The following is a 24,235-nucleotide window of genomic DNA, read 5'->3' on the forward strand; positions in this document are numbered from 1 at the left end:
CAAAGCATGGTGGTTTCAGTTCATGCCTTAGTATAACTAATGTTTTTGTTCAGGTTCATAATGAAACTTCACATGAGTATACAATCTACTAACCATATATGCTAAGAGTTAGAAAGCTGTAGGATGATACTAATATTAACTTAGGTCATGCCAGTGTAGTTAGTATGTAGATAGTTGTGGCTTATCAGGGAAATATGAGCTATTTACATATATTAGATAAGCTCTCACCATCAACTGAATTTTCTATACACAGCTGCCCAACTCCAGGATGTGATGGAAGTGGCCACGTTACAGGAAATTATGCATCACACCGTAGGTAAGAAATGACAAGAAATTCAAATCGGAAACACAGCTAACTTTGTATACAGTCATTTTCTCACTTGTTTTAAATATAACTGAGCAAATAAGATTCAGGAAAAAATATTTGTATGCCAAAGTCAGGCTTTTTCTACTTCTGGTGAATTTTGCATTTATTTTTAACTCTACAGATTGCAAATAGCTCACTACCAGCATTTATTATTTGAGTTCCATGGGATGCAAGCAATGGGTCATGTAGATCACATAGTATTTTCAGTATTTCCTTAGGTAGTTGAGCATTGAAGTGAACTTCTAATGTGAACACTGGAATATGCAGATTTAAATATTCGTGTTTCCACAAACATCAGCATTCAAGGCTTTGAAAGTCACAAATTTGCTAGGCCACTTTTTGCTGTGCAGTTTTCCTTTCTGCAACTTATTTCCACTACATGGACAGGGACAACGTCTTTGACCCTTGCCTCCCCAACCAAGCACATAGGCTGTAATCCTGCTTGGCCTCTGTGTTGGCAGCACAAAGCACTAGGTATCTCTTTGGGTACATGCAGACATTACACGATCTAACTAAGATTAAGTCAACCTAAGTGTTGAACTGTGCAGATGTTCAGGAAGTTTAGATAGGACAAAAAATAGTTGGTGCAATCTAACCGAGGAGGTGTACAAATCAGGCATGAGCTAGCTTGAACTATTGAATGTGCATACACATTCAGAGCACGGCCCCAGGGCTGGGAAAGCCCAGCTGCTCGCCCCAGCTCCAGGGCTGCACTTTTCCTTCCCCTGCCTAACCCTGACTGGGCTATTATTAGCCTTCTGCCTCCCCCCCTCCCCCCCATCCCTGAATGGACAGTCTCCCTGTGGACCCGACACCCCCAAGCTCCCCCACTATCCTGCCAATACCTTCCCCCCCCCCCCATGTGGATCTGCTAGCCCCCCTCTCTCCTAACTTTGATCACTGTCCCATCACAGATCCTGGCACCACCAAGTGTCTACACAAGAGGGACTCGATCTATGCCTGCACATGCCCTTTGAAGTGGTGCCTGCTGGTGTATAGACATAGGGACCAGGCAGAATCTGTTTCTGAGCAGGTCCCTTTCTGCTGTCTGAGGAACTACTGTCTTATATGTGTTGATTCTCATTTGCTAATTATAATTGTTTTGAGATCTTTTTATTCAGTAATAAATACTAATCTCCCCCACCCCCCAGAAAAGTCATTTTCTGTTTTAGCATATCAAATAAAACATATTTCACATCTGTTTTCCTTAGTGTTTCCGGATGCCCGTTAGCTGATAAGACATTAAAATCCCTCATGGCTGCCAATTCTCAGGAGCTTAAGTAAGTATTGATAACAGAAAAAAATGACAATAGAAAACATGTGATTTATCTCCTATCAACAGGTTTCCCTAATGAATGCAGTTATTTATTTGGGATGAGTAAATTGTTTGGTATAAATGAAGAGCCTTGTACAAACATTTAAGTGGGTACAGTCCAAAACCTTTAGCTAATATCACTTGTTATAATAGGAATCACTTGTTATTGTTGTTGTTGTTGTTGTCATTTTGCATCGTTTGCACCTCTTCGTTTCTATGCATTATCCAGGACCTGAGACAGTATGAGAAACTGTATTGGTGATATTCCTGAGCCAGCTGCAGACAGAACGTACCAAAATCTTGCAAGAAGTCTGATTTGACAAAATACCCCATCTGATTTCTAGATCAAAGAGGCTAGGATAAGTATAAAGACATTTGAAAACCAGACCAAATTTCCAGATCTCTAGCCTTCATCTTTCACCACCAGATATGCTCAGCTTAACATTAGTGAGACAAGCATCACATCATATGATTTGATGTTGCATATTTTTTACCATAAAATGTCACTTGCAAAAAGGATTTTGCCAGTCACCGTGCATTAGGCAGCTGTATATGTATAATCCATAGTCAAAAGAAGGATAGGCAGCCAATCACCTAGTTAGTAGTTTTGTGCTATGAGCAGGATGTTTGAGACTTTTTGATGGTTGTTTCCCAACCCTATTTTCTCTCTGCACCCAGTAAATGGGGTCCTGCAAAATATATAGCTTGGAAAATCATTGTGAAGGAAGAGTTGAATGACTGTCCATCCTATCCCTCTTTAGAGGGATTACCATTTCAGATAAAGGACAAAAAATTCCACATATAATGTTTACACAGCATTAATGGTGTTAAAAAGTATGGGTGGCCAAATCCAGAGAAGTCCATTTTTTTCAGTTCAGGGGTTAGTCACTAGCGTTACTACTTCCCCAAAATAAAATGATGATGCATCCAGTCATGCTGTCCCATGTTGTAAACAATATGGTGTGTGATGCTAGTAAAGGAAAACCCACATTCTGGGTATGAAGCAAAGGTGGCAAGAAAGAGCCAGTCATGTTAGGACATGTTCAAAGCAGTTCCCAGAACAGAGGCTTTGCTGTGATGTTGGCAGAGTGACACAATGACTCAGTTTGTTTTCAACAGAGCTGTGCAAAGAGTATGAAAATTTTGTCAAATTCTAAAGCAATTGCTGATTCCACTGTCTTAGTCCCTGCTTTTGTTTGCTTGCCAGGAGCACACACCTGAATGGGTGTTCACGCAAATATTGTTAAAGGCTGTTTTTCATGTCGCCTCCCCTATAGTCACATGTCAGCATTGTCATTAGCATTCCAATATGGCTGTTTTCCCACTAAAGCTTCTAAAGTTTCAGTTGTGTGTTAAGAAAAGGGAAGCAACAACACGTGACGTAAGTGACAAACCACTCACTATGAATAACAAGTGAGCTGTGAAAGTCAAAGTTCATGAGCAACTCACAGCCAGAAATATGTTGCATAAAGCACTTAGCAAAATAGCAGAAATCAAAACCTGCTCAGAGACAATTACCAAAAAGGAAAAGGCGTTGGATAAAATCTGGGCTGGAGGATATCACCCTGTAAACACTGACTGGGGGAGTGTTTCTCCCAACTACATTTCAAATAAACTCTCCTTTTTGAAATCAAGGTATGTTATTCTGTAGCAAGTGTGTCAAACTTGGATGCCAAATCTAGATACAGCAGCAATGGTGGGGCAAATGGCAAGGGGGCAAGTGGTGGTGCAGGGGGTTACTGGAGATGTTGCTTGCCCCTAACACCAACATGCCCCAGTGGGGCTCCAGCCCTTGGATTTCAGCAACAGGCCCCACCTCTTCTCACCCTGCTGAATTCCTGGCCCCTCTGGGAGATGTGGGGATCAAACAACATGGTTTCATGGGCTGAATTTGGCCTGTAGGCTATACATTTGCACCCCAGTTTTAAAGGATTAATTCGAAAGAGATGTTGTTTCCAAAATCTGGCTATCACATTGACTCTATGGCCTTAAGAAGCACAACTTCTCTGTCTCAATTTCTATTTCTGTAACATAGAGATAACATTTAAAATATACCAGTTTCTGTAAGTAAATATCAGGTCCCATAAATTCTGATGACAGCTCTTCATAGAGAAATTGATAAAGCTGTGTGTTGATTTTTATTTAAATGTTACTCTTTTATAGCAAAAGACATATTTTGCAAAGAAAACTTTAACATAATCTGTATAAAACCACAATGCTGCACTATGCAGTACATTCCAGGTTCCAGATTGACAAAATTCAATTGGAACAGGAAAATAGGAAAGCAATTTACCTATTAGATGCAGCAAGAGATAGTTTTGTTTGTTCAAAGAACAAAAAAAAACATCTCTATTGCTATTCCTCCTTATGCGTTACAAATTCATCTGGTACAGTATACTTGCTGTCTATTATATTATATTATATTATATTATATTATATTATATTATAGGTGCCCAACACCTGGTTGTGATGGCTCTGGTCATGTCACTGGAAATTATGCTTCACACAGAAGGTAAGCATTGTTCAGTTTTTTCAGAGTCAAGCTGGGAGTAAGTCATGGCAAGTGTCAGTTGAAAAAAAAAGGGACTTTACTCTGTATAATTCTTTCAGCTTGTCTGGTTGCCCTCGGGCCAGGAAAGGAGGTGTCAAAGTGACTCCTACCAAGGAAGAAAAAGAAGACCCAGAACTTAAGTAAGTGCCGAGTCTTATCAGTCGTGAGGGATTACAGCTTGGTGGAGGCAGCTGTGTTTGGTTCAATCCTAAGAATTTTGCTAATTAAATTTATACATATGAAGGTCTGGCTTCATATTATCTGACTTCAGCTAAAAAAAGTATTTGTAGTGCTAGTGAAACTGAGGGAACATTTACCTTGGTCTTGTGTGAATACAGGACAGGTTTGTTTTCTCCTGCATTTTGTAAAATAGTAAGACCCAAAATTGCCAAAATTTATTGGAAATGTGGCAAAATGTATAAAAATTCACAGTTTTTAACAGTGGCAATTCTCTCTCTGTTTACCTTTATCTGGCACATTCATCATAATCAGAAATGAAATGTAATCCTGGGTCCAAATAACAAATTCTTGCAGAAAATTGTTAAAATCATGTTTCACACCTGAATACCCTTCCCCCTCCCAAGTGTTAATTTAGAGAGCCGGGATAAGGCTCATGAGAATCAATAAGTTTCCTTTTGGGACTTGAGTGGTACATAGGTCTTGTGCCGTCTCTCTGCATCTAGGGTGAAATTTGTCCCAAGGTGAAAATCAGTTATTCCATGCAAACTTTATTCCTGGCTTGAAGGTATCCTCTTTTAAACTAAAGAAAAAATTCAAAGCAATGTCCATAAATCTGATGTGTTCTGACACACATCTGACCAGTTCATCTACAGCAGAGGCTAAGTTATACCTGTTCAGCTATTAATATGTGTTAATGCTGATTTTAAAAGTCTGGTGACGGAGGCATGTGAAAAAGGCCCATGCACATTCTGGCTAATGGTGTTAGAGCTTTGCAAAATTATGAGGTATCACCCTGGCAAGGATTTGCATATGAAAATAACAGCTATAACAGCTTTCTGCCTGCAGAAAACCACCTTCTGGGTTTTTTTTATCAAAGATGTGAAGAGAGAAAAACTAATGTTGCCTCTTTACAAATTTGTCAAAATGTGATTCCCTCCCTTTTTTACCCCAGTAAGAATATTGGCACTTTTTTTTTAGCTTAGGTCTAGATAATGCCTGCGCTGTAGCTTTTAGTACAAATACCTAATTCTGAGTTTTGTTGAATGCACATAACACTCATTGACCTCAATGGAAGATTCAGGTACACAGTGTCTCTCAGGGTCAAGCTTTAAAACAATAGCATAAACAGTGTAGCCAGTTAGACTTGTTTCTTAGAGGATGATGCACACTTTTTTTTTTTTTTTTTGTAGGTGTCCAGTAATTGGTTGTGATGGCCAAGGTCATATATCAGGTAAATACACATCTCATCGCACTGCTTCTGGTTGTCCTTTGGCTGCCAAGAGACAGAAGGAGAGTCCACTCAATGGGTCCTCGCTATCTTGGAAGCTGAACAAACAAGAGTTGCCACACTGTCCTTTGCCAGGCTGCAATGGGCTGGGACACGTTAATAATGTTTTTGTCACCCACAGAAGGTACAATTTTCTGTTTTTTCTCTCTCTTTTTTTAATAATTCAATGTTTTTTTGGCAAAAAAGGGTGGGGGGAAGTAGAGTTGCAAACTAAGCAAATCATGTTCGAGTCCTATAAAAATGTTTACATAGCAATTGTGGTAGTAGAAAACAGAATAACCAGAGTCTGAACAGCTGGTGAACCTTTTTTAACATTGCTCCTGTTCTGAGTTTCACAAGACTTTGTAGATTTCCTGGGAACCTGGTACAAAGGTTTTGATACAATTTATCAACCGATAAGGTTCCTAGCTAGATTCGTGTGAAATTACCAGGGGTTTTTTGTGCGTATTTTTAACAGATGATTCAAAATGCAATTGAAATGTAATTCCAGCCATTCCTACCCAAGGTCTGAGCATTGTAGATCCAGCACTGAAGAAATCATAAAGACGAAAAAAAAATTAGCAATTTCACTAACTCTGAGAGGAAAGATAGTCCAATTTTTAGGATATCAGTCTAGGACTTGGGAGGCCTGTTTTCAAGTCCCTAATTCCTTACTCTGCCACAATTTTCTTATATGATCTTGGGTAAGTCACTCAATTTCTTTGTAGCCATCAGTTCCCTACCTGTAAAATGAGAGTAGTACTTATCTCCCTCCTGTGGGTGCTGTGAAATTAAATCCATTGCAAGAGGCAAGGGTTTCTTAGGGTGATATTCTTTATTGGGCCAACTACATAGCTGATATAAAGTTAGATAAGACATTCTTTGTCCGAGTTAAAAAATGTGAGGTGTTTAGATACAGTAAACCATGGAAGAATCAAAAGAAGCTGATAGAAGTAGTGGATCTTTCCCAGCTTTACTAGATCAGATTTATCCTTTATTTATGTCTCTGTACTAGGAAAAATAGGTCATGTTAGAAAATATGTATATTATCATATTATGGCCTAAGTACTATTACCCTTTATGTTCCCAAATGGCAGAGTTTTTAGTCATGTAAGTATCATGTTTGGGACTTTCATATAGTGTGTGATTCTGTCATCTGTGTATGGTGGATGTATAAGTGTCCAAGTGGCTATTGAGTGTACATAGTAGGCTACACACTACATGGGCAGCTATATGGTTCATATGAACATACCTGAAATTAAATCCCAAAATATTGGATGATGGAGGAGGGACCTTCCATGTTTTAGCCCTCAGAGATAAGTGCACTTGTCTAGGAGGGCTAGGGCACTTGCTGAGGAGATGGGAGACTGAGGTTTATGCTCTCAAATAGAAGGGTTATGATCATGCATCTTTTTGACTTCCCAACACAGTGCTTTTCTCACCAGACCACGGCTAGGCATTACCTAGTCGCATCTTCAGCCCTCCTTTTGAAGTTGCCCCCTGGGGGAGCCAAGATAGGAGCGTATGAGTCAGAAGGACAAGAACAAGCTACAGACTGTGTGACTCACTAAGATGAATGTTGGTCTAGAAGGAAGCAAGTCCTAGGTTCTGTACTCAACCCTTGCTCCCACTTGGGCTATGTCTTCCTCACTTCTCCATCCATGTTATCCAGTGGATATTAAAGTCAAGGTGCAGTGGTTCATCTTCAAAAGGAGGGCTGGAAAGGGAACTATATAACACCTAACCTGTGGGCTGGTGGTTAGAACATTATGCTGAAAGTCAGAGAGGCATAGCTCTAAATCCATTCTCGACGAAGGGGCCTAAAATCTGAGTCTCCAACTTCCTGAAGGAATTTTGTAACCACTCAGCTTTATGGTGCTAAAACATGGGAGAACCACTCCTCATTTTTTCAAGACTTACACCCAAATATGCATGTAAATCATTGCTTGGCCAATGCATTGCCTATTGAACATGCTTAGAAGCCATATGGGCACTTATGCAAACTGTGCATAAGTACCAAAAATGCCATTTATATGACTGGAAAATAGTCATAAAGGGTAATTTAGCCATATAATTAGCATGATGACAAACCCAATTTAGCACCTGGCGCAGGCAGAAACAAATCATCTTTAAAAATGTGTTAGCTGCTCAGGGTTAATCCTGTGGATGACCTTTGTTCCAGTTAAGGATAAAGTGATGTTTAACATTACATTAGTTAAAATGTGCTAGCTTCATATGATTTCTAACATGATGCATCTTTCCATGGCAAGCAAAGTCTAAAAATATCCCAAGTGTTTGGTGATCTGTGGTCTGAAGTTATACTTCATACCAGTCATTAGTGCAAGACAAAGAAAAAAATGGCTATACTGTCAGTCTTTGAAGCTATAATTTTTACCTACAGCTTTTAAATAAACAACAGAAGAGCTAAGCAACTTTGCACTAGCTTTTATGTACTGTGAAAATTCTTCAGAACTAAAACTGCCTCCCCTCCACCCCGAGTGTGCACATGGAGAGTTACCACTGCGTATCTGATGCACTGTAAATCCCCACCCTCATTTATTTCATGTGAAAAAGTTCATCAGCTCTGGCCCTTAATGAAAAACCTTGTTTTGAAAACATCCCTCAGTTTGAGTCTTTATTTTTCATGAGGCCAAACCATGAATTTGAGTAGTTTCCCCAGTATGCATAATTTTCCTTCACTGCTCACCTGACTACTTCAGAATCTGAACCCCTCAGTAATTTCCGCAACATAAGGGTATTTCTCTATTTTTTATTTCTAAAGATAGTCCTAAGGCAGTGTAGTCAATCTTAGCCCTTTAGTCTGTCTGCCATAAAAATTGCCTCAGATAATTACCAGTTGATGAAATTGTAAGCTTTGAAATAGCAAAATGTAATTTAATATGAATAGTGGTTAAAAAGTAAACTGACTATATAATATACCCTTTCAAGAAAGCTATTACAATCCATGGCATAAATCCAGAGTTATCATCATATTGATCATTATTATGCATCATCAAAATGACACCATAGTTATGCACAATGAAAATCTGCACATAAGCACTTCTTTTTTTTTTCTTTAAAGGTTGATAAGCTCACTATTTGTAGGTACTTTTCCATGCCCTTTGTTTTGAAGCTCAAACCCTCAGTGAAAACGGTAGGGAGTTTTGCTTAAAGATTGATGACCTCAAGATTTCTGTGAATATTACATTCACAACTTAAGAATAGCTCCCACTGCTACTCTGATTAGTTTAAAATGTGTTTAAGAATAGTTGGTTATATAGGTTGAGTCTTCTGTGCCAATTTTCATGGCAGAAAATACTGTTAAAATAGCTCTTAGTGAGTTGTTTTACTCTTGAAGCTAGGTTATAATGGATAGGCTCACATAACCTTAGGAACAAAGGTCTGACCAACAGCACTATAATATTGCCCTAAAAGGATTGCTGCCATTATCAAATGGGTGATAATGTTTTTTCCGTATCTTTTTCAGCTTGTCAGGGTGTCCTCTGAATGCACAAGCCATAAAAAAGGGCAAAATCTCTGAAGAACTAATGACTATCAAGCTTAAAGCGAGTGGTGGTAAGGAGATATGCAAGGGATGATTACATCTATGTAGTTCTGAGAGCCCTGATTCTCATTTACATTTAGCCCCTTTATGCCACTCTCAGTGTAAAGGAGCTTCAGAATGGTTAAAACTGGAACTCAACCTCTCTTTAGCTTTTTCCTTTAAAAATAATAACATAAAATATACCCCATTTCCTCGCAGCAAATACAACAGCCAGGTTTAATGGTCACATTCTGATTCAAGTTTTACAAGGCTTTTGTTTTTAATCTATTATTAATAGACTGTAAGGACCTGTCTCAGTTAAACAGAAATATAAAAAGAAGGGGAGGGGATGCATACTGAAAGCAGAATTTAGTGGTCTCATTCACACTAACTGGGTGCATTTACACAAGAAGTTTACTGCCTAATTAGCAGTACTGTGTGAAGCTTCGGTCCCTGATTCGATTCAGCAGAGATTTGGCCTGATTCGGTAGCCAAATCTCCAAATCTGAATCAAATCAGGAGAACTTTTAATCTCTGAATTGAATCAGAATCCTCCAAATTGATTTGGAGAGATTCAGAAAGATTTGGCGATTTGGATATAGACACAGCTTTAAATGTTTTTTCTACATACCTCGGTACCAGACGGCTTGTGAACGCCAAGATGCTGGGATGGATGGAGCGTCCCACAGAAGCATGGTGGGCTCCCCAGCGCACTCGACAGCAGACCTGGAAGTGGACCAGAAGCACTTCCGGTTCACTTCCGGGTCTGCCAGGGAGCACACTGGGCTGCCCCCCCCCCCCCCCCGGCTTGGTGACTGGTGCCTCCTGGATCTAGGGAGGCACCCAGGGCCCCCCCATGGCCAATTGCTGAGCCAGCGGAGGAGTGCCCCTCCCCCCCCATGCACTCAGCAGCAGACCAGGAAGTGGGCCGGAAGTACTTCCAGTCCACTTCCGGGTTCACTGCTGAGCATGTGCGGGGGGGGGCGGCCTGCACGCCTGTGGGACACTCCATCCACCCCAGCATTGCAGCGTTCATGAGCTGTGCCTGGTACCACAAGGTATGCAGAAAAAACATTTAAATATGTGTCTATGGCTGAATCACTGATTCTCTGAATCAGCATTGAATCTTTAGATTCGGATCTGGCCAAATCGAATCGGGGACAGTGATCCAAATCAATGAATTGAATATGGCCCATTTCACACACCCCTACAAATTAGCTCTGCGGTAAAGTCTGAGTGCCTAGACATGTGGTCCTATTAGGCTGCAGTGAACTAATAAAGGCCTCCATAGGTTAGTACTTGTCAACACAAGTACTAACCTATGGCTGCATTATTTAGTGTGCAGCAATGCACATGTAGATGCTGACATGGCTGGCTGGGGCATAAGAGTGCTTTAGTGCAGGGATTGTCTACTGGCTCGCCCTGCACGGGAGTACCCTCATACCCCAGCCAGCTGCTCCACAGCCTCAGGCTGGCAGACTGACCCTCTAGACCCCATGCCAGCCAGGGCTGCTCTGCCCTGGCTCAACATACTGCAGTCCCAGGTGCACATGTAAATGTGGCACTCAGAATCAATAAACTCTGGTGTGAACTGCATCGGAGTTTATTCAATCATATTAATAGTACATGTAGTTATGCCCATTGTAATCTAACATTGCTCCATCTCTATAGGTAATCTAACATTGCTCCATCTGTATAGGTATTTTGGCAATCCCCCTCAACACACACCCTTTAAAAGTAAAAGATCATCTATCAGATAAACTTAGAGACATGATTCTGCTTCCTTTGGTAGCATGATTTAGGGAGTAGGGCATGACTAACACTCAAGACACTTGGATTTTTTTCCTAATTCTGTTGCACTAACCTATTACATAACCACAGGCATTTTGGGGCAGTTCTGCCTGCCAAATCTTCCATCCCTGTTATCTGTTTAGACCGTGAGCTCTTTCTAACTAAGATCTCTACCCCCATTATACTGTGTCTACAACAAAGCAATGAACATACCTCTCGGTGTTACAATAATAATTACCTGTAAGAAGAAATGGCAGGAAAAAGAATTATCACTGGAAACAGTAGATGCTCAGTACCTCTAAGGATAATGCTCTTATTGACGATATCGGGGGTTGTCTGTCACTTAATTGGAGGGCATAGAGAGCACTTATCACTCCTATTTTTTCTCTGTGATGCCTTATTTGTCTTCTCAACAATTTCCCCTTTACAATAGTTTTCTGGTATATCTCACTGTTTATCACACTAAACCAAAACTGTGACCCAGGGGTTTGGGTGTGCCTATACGTAGCTCCATGCAGTATCAGAGGTAGATTACCAGCTGGTGTCATAACTTATTAAAGACAGTGGGGGTGGATGGGGTGAATTGCTACTTTTCTTTTTTTAATTTAAAAAAACCTTCACTAAGAATTTAATATAAAGCACATATTTTTAATGTTGTGTTTTATATTTTCCTCTTTCAATAAAATACTTCTGACAACCCCGATCCTTTCCCTGCTTTGTTAGCTATAGTTGCTTGATTAACTGAATAAAAAATTCTCCTTTCCATTGAGAAATACAGTAATTCCAAAGCTCAAAATACCCTTTGTTTCTTGATCAGCTTCCTGTTTGTGTATATTTACATGTAGGTGGCAGCTTTGACAGTAAAACATTGGTGAAAAGAATTTCAAGATCACTGTTTTAATCTAAAAGCTTACTTCTTTTCTCTTGTGTAGTTCAGTACACAGGTATCCATGGGTTATTACTTGTCCATGTTTTCATACATGCACATTTTAAACATGATTTGATCCATTCAACTCTTTGCAGGTGTAGAGAGTGATGAGGAAATCAGACACTTGGATGAGGAAATAAAAGAATTGAATGAATCCAATCTTAAAATTGAAGCCGACATGATGAAACTTCAAACCCAGGTATAACAACAAGCAAACACTTTGATCAGTTTTAATGTATGTATGTGTTATATTTATGTATATGGATGTACATGCATGTACATTTTTGAGCATTTGTTGTACTTGGCATACCTGGTCTGTGTTCATGTGGCTTACTTTAAGCTGCATAAACATTGATCAAGAGCAGTATGTACAGCCATTCAGCAGTCCTGGGAGATGCACAGAGAAATGAGAGTAAGTAACTCAGGGTGCAGGGAGGGAAGGGGGCTAGAGGGTCTTCAGGGGGTGTTGATGGGGCTGGTGGGGCTTGCAGGTCTGTGGGGTGGGGAGGTTGTCTGTCGGGGTTTGTGGAACTCAGGGGGTTAAAAATAGCCCAGTCAAAGTTGGAGGAGTAGGAAGAGCACAGCCCTGGGGTTGGGGCAAGTGGCTGAGCTCTCCCAGCCCTGGGGCTATGCTCCGAACATGTACAGGCCCATAGATGGGTATTTAGATCGGCCTAATCCTAGTTATGTCAATCTAAATACAATACCTGTACCTTTATGATCAATGTTTTATCATCTATACCATTTTTTATCAAGTCCTTCCACTTTAAAGAAACGACAAGTACACTAGTACTGATATAAAAGATTTGCAGCATGAATAACAGGAACTAATCTTAGCAAACAAGGAAATCACATTGACCATATAAAATATGCACTTCATTTTGTTGATTACACTTCTGATTATTCTCCTTCACACAATAATCTGCAAGTGTTTTAAGAACCCATAAAGAGAAGCTTTATAATACAGTAATGAAGCCATTAGGCCATGAGACTTTAATTTCTTATTAAGATCCTTAACTATTATTGCAAGGGAATCTTAATTTTTAGTGCTGTTTCTGTTGTTATTTTAACAGTTTCTTCCTAGTTCTGTTCATTACAACCAGTTATTTAAATACTTTGTATTTTGTCCCTATATAATACTTATCAGACAACAGGTGCATTTTGCTAATCTGTTAAGTGTATTAGATCTGTTAGGAGATATTGGAAAGGTAGACTTCTTATCATTTTTTTGCATTGTTTCAGTATGTGTGTGAGTAAATTTATCCTTGAGATGCTGATTGCAGCTCCATATTTAAGGGTGAGCTGAGTATGTATACGTACACTGGAACACAGGCCTGTGCTTCTCATTCACCCAGTAAATTAAGTGAAATTAGAGACTTGCTTCAAAAGATTAGAAGCATTAACATTTTAGGGAGAAATTCCTAAAAAAGTAACAGACCCCAAAAATAAGAATGACTCCAAACTAATCCAGGAAAAACTCAATTTATCTTTCCCTTCTAAATTTACAGTAAGCATTCAACTGTGTACAATGATAGGTTGGGTGCTATTTTTATAGTAACTTCATTTATGCTTGTGTGGTATTCCTTATTAATGAAAGTCATATTACCTGTGATACAGCTGAGTGAACTGGCATTATGCAGGAAATCTGTGGGGTTAGTAGGAATAGCCATTTGCATCAAGGCCTGTAGCCAGCCTCTCAGTCCCCTCAAACATGGTTCCCATTTCAACTTAGGTCTGTTCTAACAGGTACTGATTCTCCAGACCTGTATAAGCACCCAGATTAGCTGGCATGTCTTATCCCAGGGTTTCTGCAAGGTAGCTATAATATCTAATTGGGGGTCTGTGAGAGCCTGAATTAGAAAATTATTGAATCAGCAAATCACTTCGATGTTTTTCCCCAACCCTCTTAAGTTTGCCTGGCCAACAGTGAGGAATGAACAGTGACCTTTAATGTTGCTTCATCCAAGCCTGGACACATGACATATTAATACTAACATAATTTCCATCAACTTTGCATCACAATGTAAACTGCATTGGGTAGACAGTGGACAGATTACCAGTTATCACAGGGTAGCTGCTACATTGGGTGGTATAATAGTACCTTGGCATGAGGAGACAAGGAAGCATGCCATGGCCTCTCTGCATTGAGCAAACCATTACCCTGAGATAACTGGAGATACACAATACTTACACTAGTGTATGTTTCCTGTTTTCTTTCCTGCAGTAACTCTATATTAGATTGTAGTAGTATAGGAGCTTATGTCATGTGTCTGCAATTTTTTTACGCAGCCATAAAGGCACCTTAAAATAGCATACCCAAAAGAGCTAATCTGGCTGCCGCCAGAAAGATTGCAGAGCAGGTAAAAATCAATACAGTGCACAGAGCCAGTGCAGTCCTCTTCTGAGTAGTGCATACATTCAGTGGGCCTAATTCTTCATTGTTCTGTTCTGCAGCCTTTTGCAGCTGTTGAATTGTTAGCAATTCAAAATTCTCCTCTCATGCTGGGGGTACTATTTTATATCCGTGCCTTACACATGTAAATTAACGTGCAAAAAAGCAGGTGATAGAGAATCAGGCCCAAATATCTTTGACTTCAGTTTCTCAGCACAGCTTTTGACATATGAACTTGCACAAATAACTACATGACAGTCCCCATCATTCTCATTGGTTTCCTCTCCAAAAAAAAAGATACCATTTTTCTAACAGAGATGCTTTTCAGTTGGTCCTTAAAAATATGTGTTTCCGTCTTCTTGCCCATTGCTTGCCTGCATGGTTGTATCTGTTGTACACACAGCTTCTGTTTCCTACCCAGTATATTTTGTCATGTTGTTTCCCTCCCCTGCCCTATTTCTAACTCTAATCAATTCAGAGTTCTAACTTCCATGGGGAAGGAGGGCAAGAAAGTAGCACAAGAGCTAATACCAGTGCTGCTGCTATTATAGTGAACCAGCAGGGATGCTGTAACAACAGGAGCTCAATGCAAACATTAGCCTTCTTTCCCCCAGCCCTGAGGCCACGTTCCCCATTCTCAACCCTTCCCCCTCCCCAGCAGATTGAGGCCTGGGGTCTTTAATCCATTTCCAAACTCATCTTCCCCACACAATGCCCTCCTCACTCAGCAGGACCACAGATGAGAGCTTCATTTTTCTTTTAAAACAACAGCAGAGTCCACTAGTTCAAATGAATGTGACTTATCTTGGCAGACAAGGTTCTTTGGGTAGATGTGATATCTTTTGTTAGACCAACTGAGTGTAATCTAATATCTAATAAAAGATATCACATCTATCCAAAGAATCTTGCCTGCTTATGTCCTTAGACCAATACGGTTACAACCAAAAACCCTATGACTTATCTTATACCACAGGTATCTTGTGGCAACATTAGCCATGTGTTTTAGGAAGGCACCTGAGGTTCAAATCTTTTACAGCATTATGTGGTCCCTTCCTAAAGGAACCTTTTGTTTTGTGTTCAGACTTCACTTATAATTATGTCAAGGTTTTTGTGTGTGTGATTTTAGATCACATCTATGGAGAGCAATTTGAAAACAATAGAAGAAGAGAACAAACTTATAGAGCAGAATAATGAGAGCCTGTTGAAGGAGTTAGCTGGCCTAAGCCAAGCCCTCATTTCCAGCCTTGCCGACATTCAGCTTCCACAAATGGTGAGTCCATAGCCAGAAACTTTGTGAGCTCTTTGAGATTTTGTCTGTATTTTTGGCCAGGGCTGATTCTGCATGCCATGCCATCAGGCAGAGGGCAGCCCTCTAGGGTTTTAAACAATTTCCCTGCATTTCACTTCCCTGCACTCTGTACAAGTGAACAGTAAGATATCATAAGCGCTTAGGATCTGGAATATTATCAGCACCGAATCTGAATGGTGGAAAGAGCAGGATTCATCCTAGTGGGAGGAGGTCACAAAGAAGATGCATTCTCTTACTCCAGAGCTTAATTTGTCCTGTGGAATTCCATTCAAAGGCAGTGTTTGGATTTTTACTGCTCCCAAGGAGAAGGCATAGTCTTCTATCCTTAAGGGTAAAGCTAAATATAGATGTGGCAAAGTGTTCTCCCCTGGAGGCCCTTTTACTTCAAGGCACTGTAACATGGAACAACATAAAAGCATCAGAAATTGACCTACTTTCCCTCAATACAACTTGTGCATTTTCATTAATACCTGAACCATGCCAAAGCAGTAGGCAATTGAAGGGATCATATTAATCCAGTGGCCATACTATATCTTCCTTCTTCTTCCTTGTATCCCTATGTGAACAATAAGGGATAGGTAAAATCAAGCAATACTGCATGCCTCTGATGTTCATAACTGGGGATGTAAAATCTTGCATGTCTGGCTTATGAAGAAGGATCCAATTCAGCTGACTGTTCCATGTGCTGTGTACAGTCAGTCTGACTGTCTTATTCCAATGGTCAATGAACAAACATCCCTGTTTAGTCAGCCAGGTTTTTTCCTGATACAAGGCAGAATGCATATGCTTCCAACTCAAGGCATAGTGTTCCCGGACAGTCTAGAGTCACAGTTTAGTGTATATAGCAGGAATTCATAAGCATTGTGGAGCAGACCCTACAGGGTGTTATGTTTTGTATAGCTTTTAACAGCCCTGATAGTGCCTAAGGCTATTTCAGGACTGGTTGACCCCTGTCCAAGAATCAAGGAAGGAGAAAAGTGACTTAACTAGGTTTTCCTATCCACTCCTTTCAGCACCAGGTACCAGATTCTCATGGGAGACTTCTATCACCCTGATATCTGCAAGGAGGGCAATAAAGCAGTGTGCAGGCAATCCAGGAAGTTTTTGGAGAGTGTTAGGATCAACTTCCTGGTGTAAATGCTGGAGCAGCCAACTCTTCAATGGCCATGCTCTTCTTGACCTGCTGCTCGCAAACAGAGCAGAATTGCTGGGGAATGTAGTAGTGGATAGCAACTTTGGCAGCAGTGACCACGGGATGATTTGAGTGCAGGATCTTGAGGAAACGCAGAATAGAGAGCAGCAGAGTAAGGACCCTGGATGTCAGAAAAGCAGACTTTGACTCACTCAGGAAACTCATGGGCAGGATCCCCTGGGAAGCCAGACTGAGGGGGAGAGGAGTCCAGAATTGCTGGCTGTACTTTAAAGAAGACTTACTGAGAATGCAGGAATAAACCATCCTGACGTGCAGGAAGATTAACAAATATGGCAGAAGACCAGCTTGGCTTAGCGGAAACTCTTCAGTAAATTCAGTCATAAAAAGGAAGCTTATAAGAAGTGGAAACTTGGATGAATAACTAGGAAGGAGTATAAGAGCACTGCTTGGGCAGGCAGGGATGAAGTCAGAAAAGCCAAAGTGCAGTTGGAGTTGCAGCTAACAACAGATGTGAAGGGTAACAAGAAGGGTTGCTACAAGTATGTCAGTAGCAAGAGGAGGATCAGGGAAAGTGTGGGTCCCTTACTGAATGGGAGAGGCAACCTAGTGACAGAGGATGCAGAAAAGGCTGAAGTACTCAATGTCTTTTTTGCCTCAGTATTCACAGGCAAAGTCAGCTCCCAAACTACTGCACCAGGCAGCACAGTCTGGGGAGGCGGTGAGCAGTCAAAAGTGGGACTATTTAGAAAAGCTGGATATATACAAGTCCACGGGGCCAGATGGGATACACCCAAAGGTGCTAGGGGAGTTGGCTGAGCCACTGGCCATCATCTTTGAAAACTCACGGCTATCAGGAGAGGTCCTGGATGATTGCAAAAGGGGCAAACATAGTGCCCATATTTAAGAAAGGGAAAAAAGAGGATCCAGGGAACTACAGACCAATCAGCCTCACCTCAGTCCCTGGAAAAATCATGGAGCAGGTCCTCAAGGAATCCATTTCTAAACACTTGGAAGAGAAGAAGGTGATTAGGAACAGTCAGCACGGATTCACCAGGGGTCTGACTAACCTAATTGCCTTCTATGAAGAGATGACTGGCTCTGTAGATGCAGGGAGACCAGCAGATATGGTATACCTTGATTTAGCAAGACTTTTAATATGGTCTCCCACAACATGCTCTGAGGCAAGCTAAGGACGTACAGGTTAGATGAATGGACTGTAAGGTGGATAGAAAACTGGCTGGAGCATCAGGTTCAGAGGGTAATAATCAATAGCTCAATGTCCAGTTGTCAACTGGTATCATGTGGAGTGCCTGAAGGGGTCAGCCCTGGGGCAAGTTTTGTTCACTGTCTTTATCAACAACCTGGAAGATGACACAGACCCTCAGCAAGTTTGCAGATGACACCAAGCTGGGGTGGGGGAAGAGTAGCCATGCTAAAAGGGGATTTAATAGCAGCCTTTAACTACCTAAAGGTTGGTTCAAAAGAGGATAGAGCTAGACTGCTCAGTGGTGGCAGATGACAGAACAAGGAGCAATGGTGTCAAGTTGCAGCATGGGAAGCTGAGGTTAGATATTAGGAAGAATTTTCTCACTGGGAGGGTAGTAAAACACTGGAACTGGTTACCCAGAGAAGTGGTAGAATCTCCATCCTTGGAGATTTTTAAGACCTGGCTAGACAAAGCTCTGGCTGGGATGATCTAGTTGGGGATGGCCTGCTTTGAAAAGGGGGTTGAACTAGATGACCTCCTGAGGTCCCTTCCAACCCAAATTTTCTGTGATTCTATGAGTCTGTCTGGTGCTGCAGGAGTGCCTCCACACTAGAAAATCTTGAATCCTTTCCTGCAATGGTGTAAATAATGGCTTAGACAGGACTCAGGGGTGTTCTTTTATCATGATAATGAAACCACTTAACATAGTGAACACATCATGATAACCCGCTTTGAACAGATTTCCTGCTTTGAACAGACTGTACTATAGACAGGACCCAGGGGTGTTCTTTTATCATGAAAATGGGACCACTTAACATAGTGAACACATCATGATAACCCGCTTTGAACAAGTTTCCAATGCCTAAAGTTGAATATGCTCTAAGTTCTGTCTATGTGAGCTTTTAACACCAATACTACTGCACCAATGCTGGAAAAGAGGCCCAACATTTTCTAGGGTAAATGGGATCTTTAGCTTGATCCTGTGAGTGTTCCTGTAAGGTGATGAGTCTGCTCAGTTCTCTTTAAATTGAATATTAGCATCTTATTCATTCAGATCTCTGACAAGGAATTTATTAACACTCAACAGGGATCCAGGTTTTCCATTCACCACAGCAAAACATTGTAAAATCCAGATGTTCTCATTTTAAGGAGAAAAACTCAAATTTTCTCTTTTTTAGGAGAAAAACTAGGATTTTCTCCTTTCAAAGGAAAAAAAAAAATCATGTGAAACAGCAAGTTTCCCCTTGCAGGCCAACAGAGTTTCAGCTTGCAATGGGCTGGGGGCAATGGGAGAAGAGCAGTCAGGCCAGGGTGCCACCTGCATGTGCGCCCACACACATGCACATGGCAGCCAGGCAGCCTGATGATGAGCAGCTCCTGCAGCTCCCTGAAGGTAAATCTAGGGTGGGGATTAAGGGCCCCATAGTGGGGAAGGGAGGTGAGCAGGGCTCAGGCTGGGGCTGCTGCCCAGCTGGGGCAGTGCATGGGGCCTGGGGCAGGAATGGGGCCTGTGCAGCTATGCAGCCCAGGCAGGGAATGGGATGGAGCTGTGGGCAGCTCATCCAGGGGGCGATGAGGGGGCTGAGTTGGGAGTGAGGGGCACAGTTAGGGCTGTGGGTTAGGAGTGAGGAGCACCAGCAGGGCCAGGGGGCTGTGTGTTGGGAATGAGGGGTAATGGCACGGGCAGCACACCAGCATATCAGGGCTGCTCAGCACCACAAAGCAGTGGGTGGGGGAGGACAACCACAGCTGGATCTACATGCTGCTGAGCAAAGGGGGCAAGGGGAACTCTGATTTTCCAAAATAAAAAACCAAAATGAAATGCCAAAAATGTATAGGTATCTAGAGTTTATTTTGTTATGGACATTGAGGCACTGGTAGACTTCCAAATTGCTTTAAAATTGTAAATATATCATTAAAACATTGTGTTCAACTGATACATACATATACATATACATATATTAGTGGCCTTTAATTTTAATCTTGTAAAAACATGGATTTGGGCCTTTTATTATCAGGGAATTTGCTATTTTTAAACAGACAAAACCAGGAATCCCTGCTCATCAAGTCCTACACTTCAGAGTGCAATCATACAGTTACAAACAGGCTAGGAGATCAGTTTCTGCTCTTGTCTAAGAATGGAAAAAATTTCTTCTCTGAAGTTAACAAAAATTTGAACTCTGGCACCTTAAATCAATAAGGTGCTATAGCTACTACCCAACATACAGCATGTCAGTGGAAATATGAACGTGTTTGAAGTTAGGGACAGGCTAATATTACCTTGCTGAATTAGGGTCTTAAGAGCTCTATAATAGGGACCTACTTGATTCATGATTTCGCGGAAACCACAAAATTCTCAATTGTCCATGAAATCAACTTTAAAAAACCTAATAAAAATAAAATCCTGGCTCCCCAGTGGGAGTGAGTGGTCCTCACTGCTATGTAGCCTGTCCAGGTGAGGAAGGTGCTTGCTGGTATGGCGGCACAAAGGACAGCCAGCAGCCAAGATGGTGGCCACCCACTCTTCTCCTCCCTCTCAGGGGCCTCTCCGCCAATCAGCAGAGCGGGGCACAGCCACCAGGAAATGCCTACAAAATCAGCTCTTTGTGCTGCAACCAAGCTGTGAAAATCCTTTTGTCTGGCCATGAATTAAGTAGGTCTCTACATATGTATGTGCATTCTTTTACTTCCTATTCCTGGGTATGTTTGCATGGCATAAAGCAGGACATGTAATGATACCAGAACTACTTCTAAATAGATTGTGTTCCACCCAGGCTAATTTAATTTGCTAAGAAACAGGATAAATTAACCCACTCAGAAATACACGCTGATGTGGCTATGCTACTTTGGATGCATGCACTAGATTGCTAGCTCAGACACTGCTTTGTGTAGTGTTGACTTCCCCTCTGTGTCTTCACAGCCTAATGTCCACCCATCTAGAAATTAGCCTTACCAATTGTATAGAAATTTGCATAGGATTCTTATTTTCCATTGCTCCTAAAAGACCTAGACTCTTTTATCCAATGTACAAATGTTGTGCTTTATTCTTGAGCCAACAACAGCATTGTTCCATGAAGATGCAAATCCTGCTCACCTTACTGATGTACACAGTCCTGTGGACCTCAGTGAGAACACCTCCTTGATGTTTGCAAGCAGAATTTGACCAGAATTAAAAAACAGAGCATACTAAAGGCAAACATCTTCCACCCCCTCCTTTGTGGGAGAGTGTGGCTCTCAACACATAAAAATGCCTTCACCTCCAACAATCTCATCAGTAAGTTAAATGTCTGCTGTGCGTATCACCTCAGCTTTCCCCTCTTGCTTGCAGACAGATTTGCCATATTACCATTTAGCAACCTCCTTTTACATAGGTTGGGGGGGGGGGGTTGGCCTTAATTTTCGCTCCTGCAATTAGTGAATATGTTTTGTCTTAATTTAGGGGCCAATCAGTGAGCAGAACTTTGAAGCATATGTAAATACACTCACAGACATGTACAGCAATCTGGAACGGGACTATTCCCCGGAATGCAAAGCTCTGCTGGAAAGTATCAAACAGGCAGTGAAGGGCATCCATGTGTAGGATGTGAAAGCTGCCGGGCAACAGAAATTACTTAACAGCAGTAAACTCCAGATGGATCTGTTAGGAGTTCATGTACTGCTAAGGGGTGTAGGTTGCCGTGCTGCATTTACAATTGCAACATTGCACTATTTTTTTCCCAGCTGACATAAAAAAGGAAGGAAAACACAACAGACTATTTGTATTAACAGCAATGCACTCTGTTAGTATATTGTATTTATTTCAGTACAATTCTTTTGTTTTTCTTCTTTTGCACTCAGTTTTTGTAAAGTGAATGTAAAAAGTGTGTGCAACTATTTTTTATATTTTTTATTTATTTCTAATCAAAGAGTTGTTTTTTTTATCTTTTAACAGCATTTTTGCAGCCTGCCATATTTTTACAAATGTGTTTATTAATTTATTTTCCAATGGGATTTTAAATAGATTGAAAGTTATTCTGTAAATTAAATATCTTGCTGGGTTTGTACAGGAAGAAAAAAAACCTATGAAAGTAACAAATGACTGAACTGTGGTTCTAGTTTTATTTTCATCACATCCTGCTTTTTTATAATGGCTTTGTATCAGAAAGGGGTTTGCAGTAACATGAGAAGTGAAGAAGCAAGGAATGAAAAGATAAATGGTGCCCACTAGTGGGGAACCTGGGCTCTTAAAGCACAGTATGCTGGAAAACAAGTGTGTCAAAGGATTTGTTAGCAATAATGAAATATAGCAATCAGCAAAGCATTTGACTTGGCTGTGTGTTTTAGCCTACTCAGATAATTATTTCAAGTATTTCAAAAGAATTTCTGAATTCTTGTAACGATGCAGGTTCTTTTCAAGTTAGTTCCGAGAGAGAAAGGACGTATCCCTAAACAAGAAAGCTGATTCGGTATGACTGGTATTTCTTTAGTACAGTATGTTGTTACATTAGACAAGGGACCTATATCAATGTGAATTTGTATTTGAAAAATTCAAGCACATCCCAAGCTGAAGATTTTGTACATACTAAGTTATCCAACAAATCTCCCTTGAAATGGCATATAGTTTGAATTGAGGAAAGCTGAGAAGGCCACAACCTGGAAGAAAGTAATACTCCAGTGTAACTATGGGTGCTGAGAGAAAAGCAACCATTCTAGCAACACACTGATTGGTTTTCCCCTCTTTAAACACTAAGACTACTTCGATATTGAATTTGTTACCAGTCTTTCAGTAGGATACCAAGTGCTACAGTACATAATGACACACACAGACACACGCATGTACAAAGGTACCTGTATGTGCCTCTGTAATTCAGTTAGCCTGGGTTTTGAATTTCTGAATCAATCAGAGTTTAGTAGTTGCTATAACAGAGGCAATGTCTATTTCAGGGATTGTAAGTAATTAAGCATTGTTTCAAATTTTTTTTATATTTATTTTTTTTAACAAAAGGTATAAACAACCAGCTAAACTGCCTTTTTGGTATGCACACACAGCTCATGTGCATATGTGCCTCAGTGTAAATGTATACATGGATCTAGCGTGTGTTTAATTTTTCTGTGCTACAATGAAAGTGTTTATTTTTATTAGCCTCATTTATATTTAGATTGAATATGATGGCATTCACAAGCTTGACATATACAATTATATTATTACTGTTTCTGCACAAAAAGTACTATTCAAAGGTGATTCAACTCTCATGCACTGTGGTCACTGTTCTACATTAGGTGGGGCTTGCTTTTTATTGGAGGGTTGGCTTGACCCTCTAATCCTAGTTTAGACAGGAGAAGATGTATGTTCTTAGGAGCTGTGTTTATTTTTTAATTGATTTTTCAAAAGCTACCATACGTGCTGTCTAATATAAATAGGAGGACACCAAACAAAAATTTGCTATTAAAGTTATTGTACTTGCTAAAAAAAAAGGCAAACATTTGCTATACTTGTTAAATGCATACAAAATGAATTCACTCATTACAAAGACTGAAATTTAATTTACTAAATATTTTAACAAATTTGTTATATATTTTATTTAATTTAAGTAAAAAATTCTCTTACTATCTATTTATTACTATGATTTACTATGGCTTCAGGTTAATTTATCTGTGTTTGGATTGTTTGCTCAGGATGTTTTGTGGAGTATGTTTGTATTTATTTGCCTCCTTTGTACTTGATGTGTTTTGTAATGTGCACTGATTTTTTTCTTTTTTCTTTTTTTTTTGTGTTAAATTGCATCAATGAGATATACTGTAAATTAGACCTTTTGTAAAAGGCAATGATGTATGCATTTTTTAATTTGAAGTAGTTTGTATACTGTTTCTTCATACAATTAATATTTCTTACATCAAAACAACAAAATTGTGTTCTGTGCTGTACATTTGGTGTATGGTAGGAAATAAAATTGATAATGAAACATGTCTTCAAGTTTCTTTGGTGGGCTTCTTTTTTTTTTCTTTTCTTTTTTTTTCTTTGAGCCTTCTGATGACAAATCTGCATTACACATTCTTAACTGCACCTGGCACTGTACAATGTGTCAGATGTTTTGCTTGCTTTGTGTACAAAATGTGTCATCCCTGTAAGTAAATTTCTAGTACAAATAATTTAATTAGTGTGTTACTTTGTCAGTTTGAAATCAGAAAAAAATTGGATACACTTAAGAGTTCCTGTTCATTTCTAAGGGGAAAAAATCAAGAAAATAATTA

General features: G+C 40.3%; 1 protein-coding gene across 3 annotated transcripts in view; it reads left to right on the forward strand.

The window, feature by feature from the left end:
- The window catches only part of ST18 (ST18 C2H2C-type zinc finger transcription factor), a 133,033-nt gene extending 109,083 nt beyond the window's left edge, over positions 1–23,950 (forward strand). For all 3 annotated transcript variants that reach the window (XM_059724098.1, XM_059724099.1, XM_059724100.1), the window contains 9 exons: positions 254–316; positions 1,579–1,647; positions 4,132–4,194; positions 4,293–4,373; positions 5,604–5,825; positions 9,168–9,256; positions 12,039–12,142; positions 15,462–15,605; positions 21,444–23,950. In XM_059724098.1, coding sequence (XP_059580081.1) covers positions 254–316; positions 1,579–1,647; positions 4,132–4,194; positions 4,293–4,373; positions 5,604–5,825; positions 9,168–9,256; positions 12,039–12,142; positions 15,462–15,605; positions 21,444–21,584 — 976 coding nt within the window. In that variant the 3' untranslated portion in view covers positions 21,585–23,950. The remainder of the gene's footprint in view (positions 1–253; positions 317–1,578; positions 1,648–4,131; positions 4,195–4,292; positions 4,374–5,603; positions 5,826–9,167; positions 9,257–12,038; positions 12,143–15,461; positions 15,606–21,443) is intronic.
- The last annotated feature ends 285 nt before the right edge of the window (positions 23,951–24,235 follow it).

This window comes from Alligator mississippiensis, chromosome 3, assembly GCF_030867095.1.
Source record: "Alligator mississippiensis isolate rAllMis1 chromosome 3, rAllMis1, whole genome shotgun sequence".
Classification (NCBI taxonomy): domain Eukaryota; kingdom Metazoa; phylum Chordata; order Crocodylia; family Alligatoridae; genus Alligator; species Alligator mississippiensis.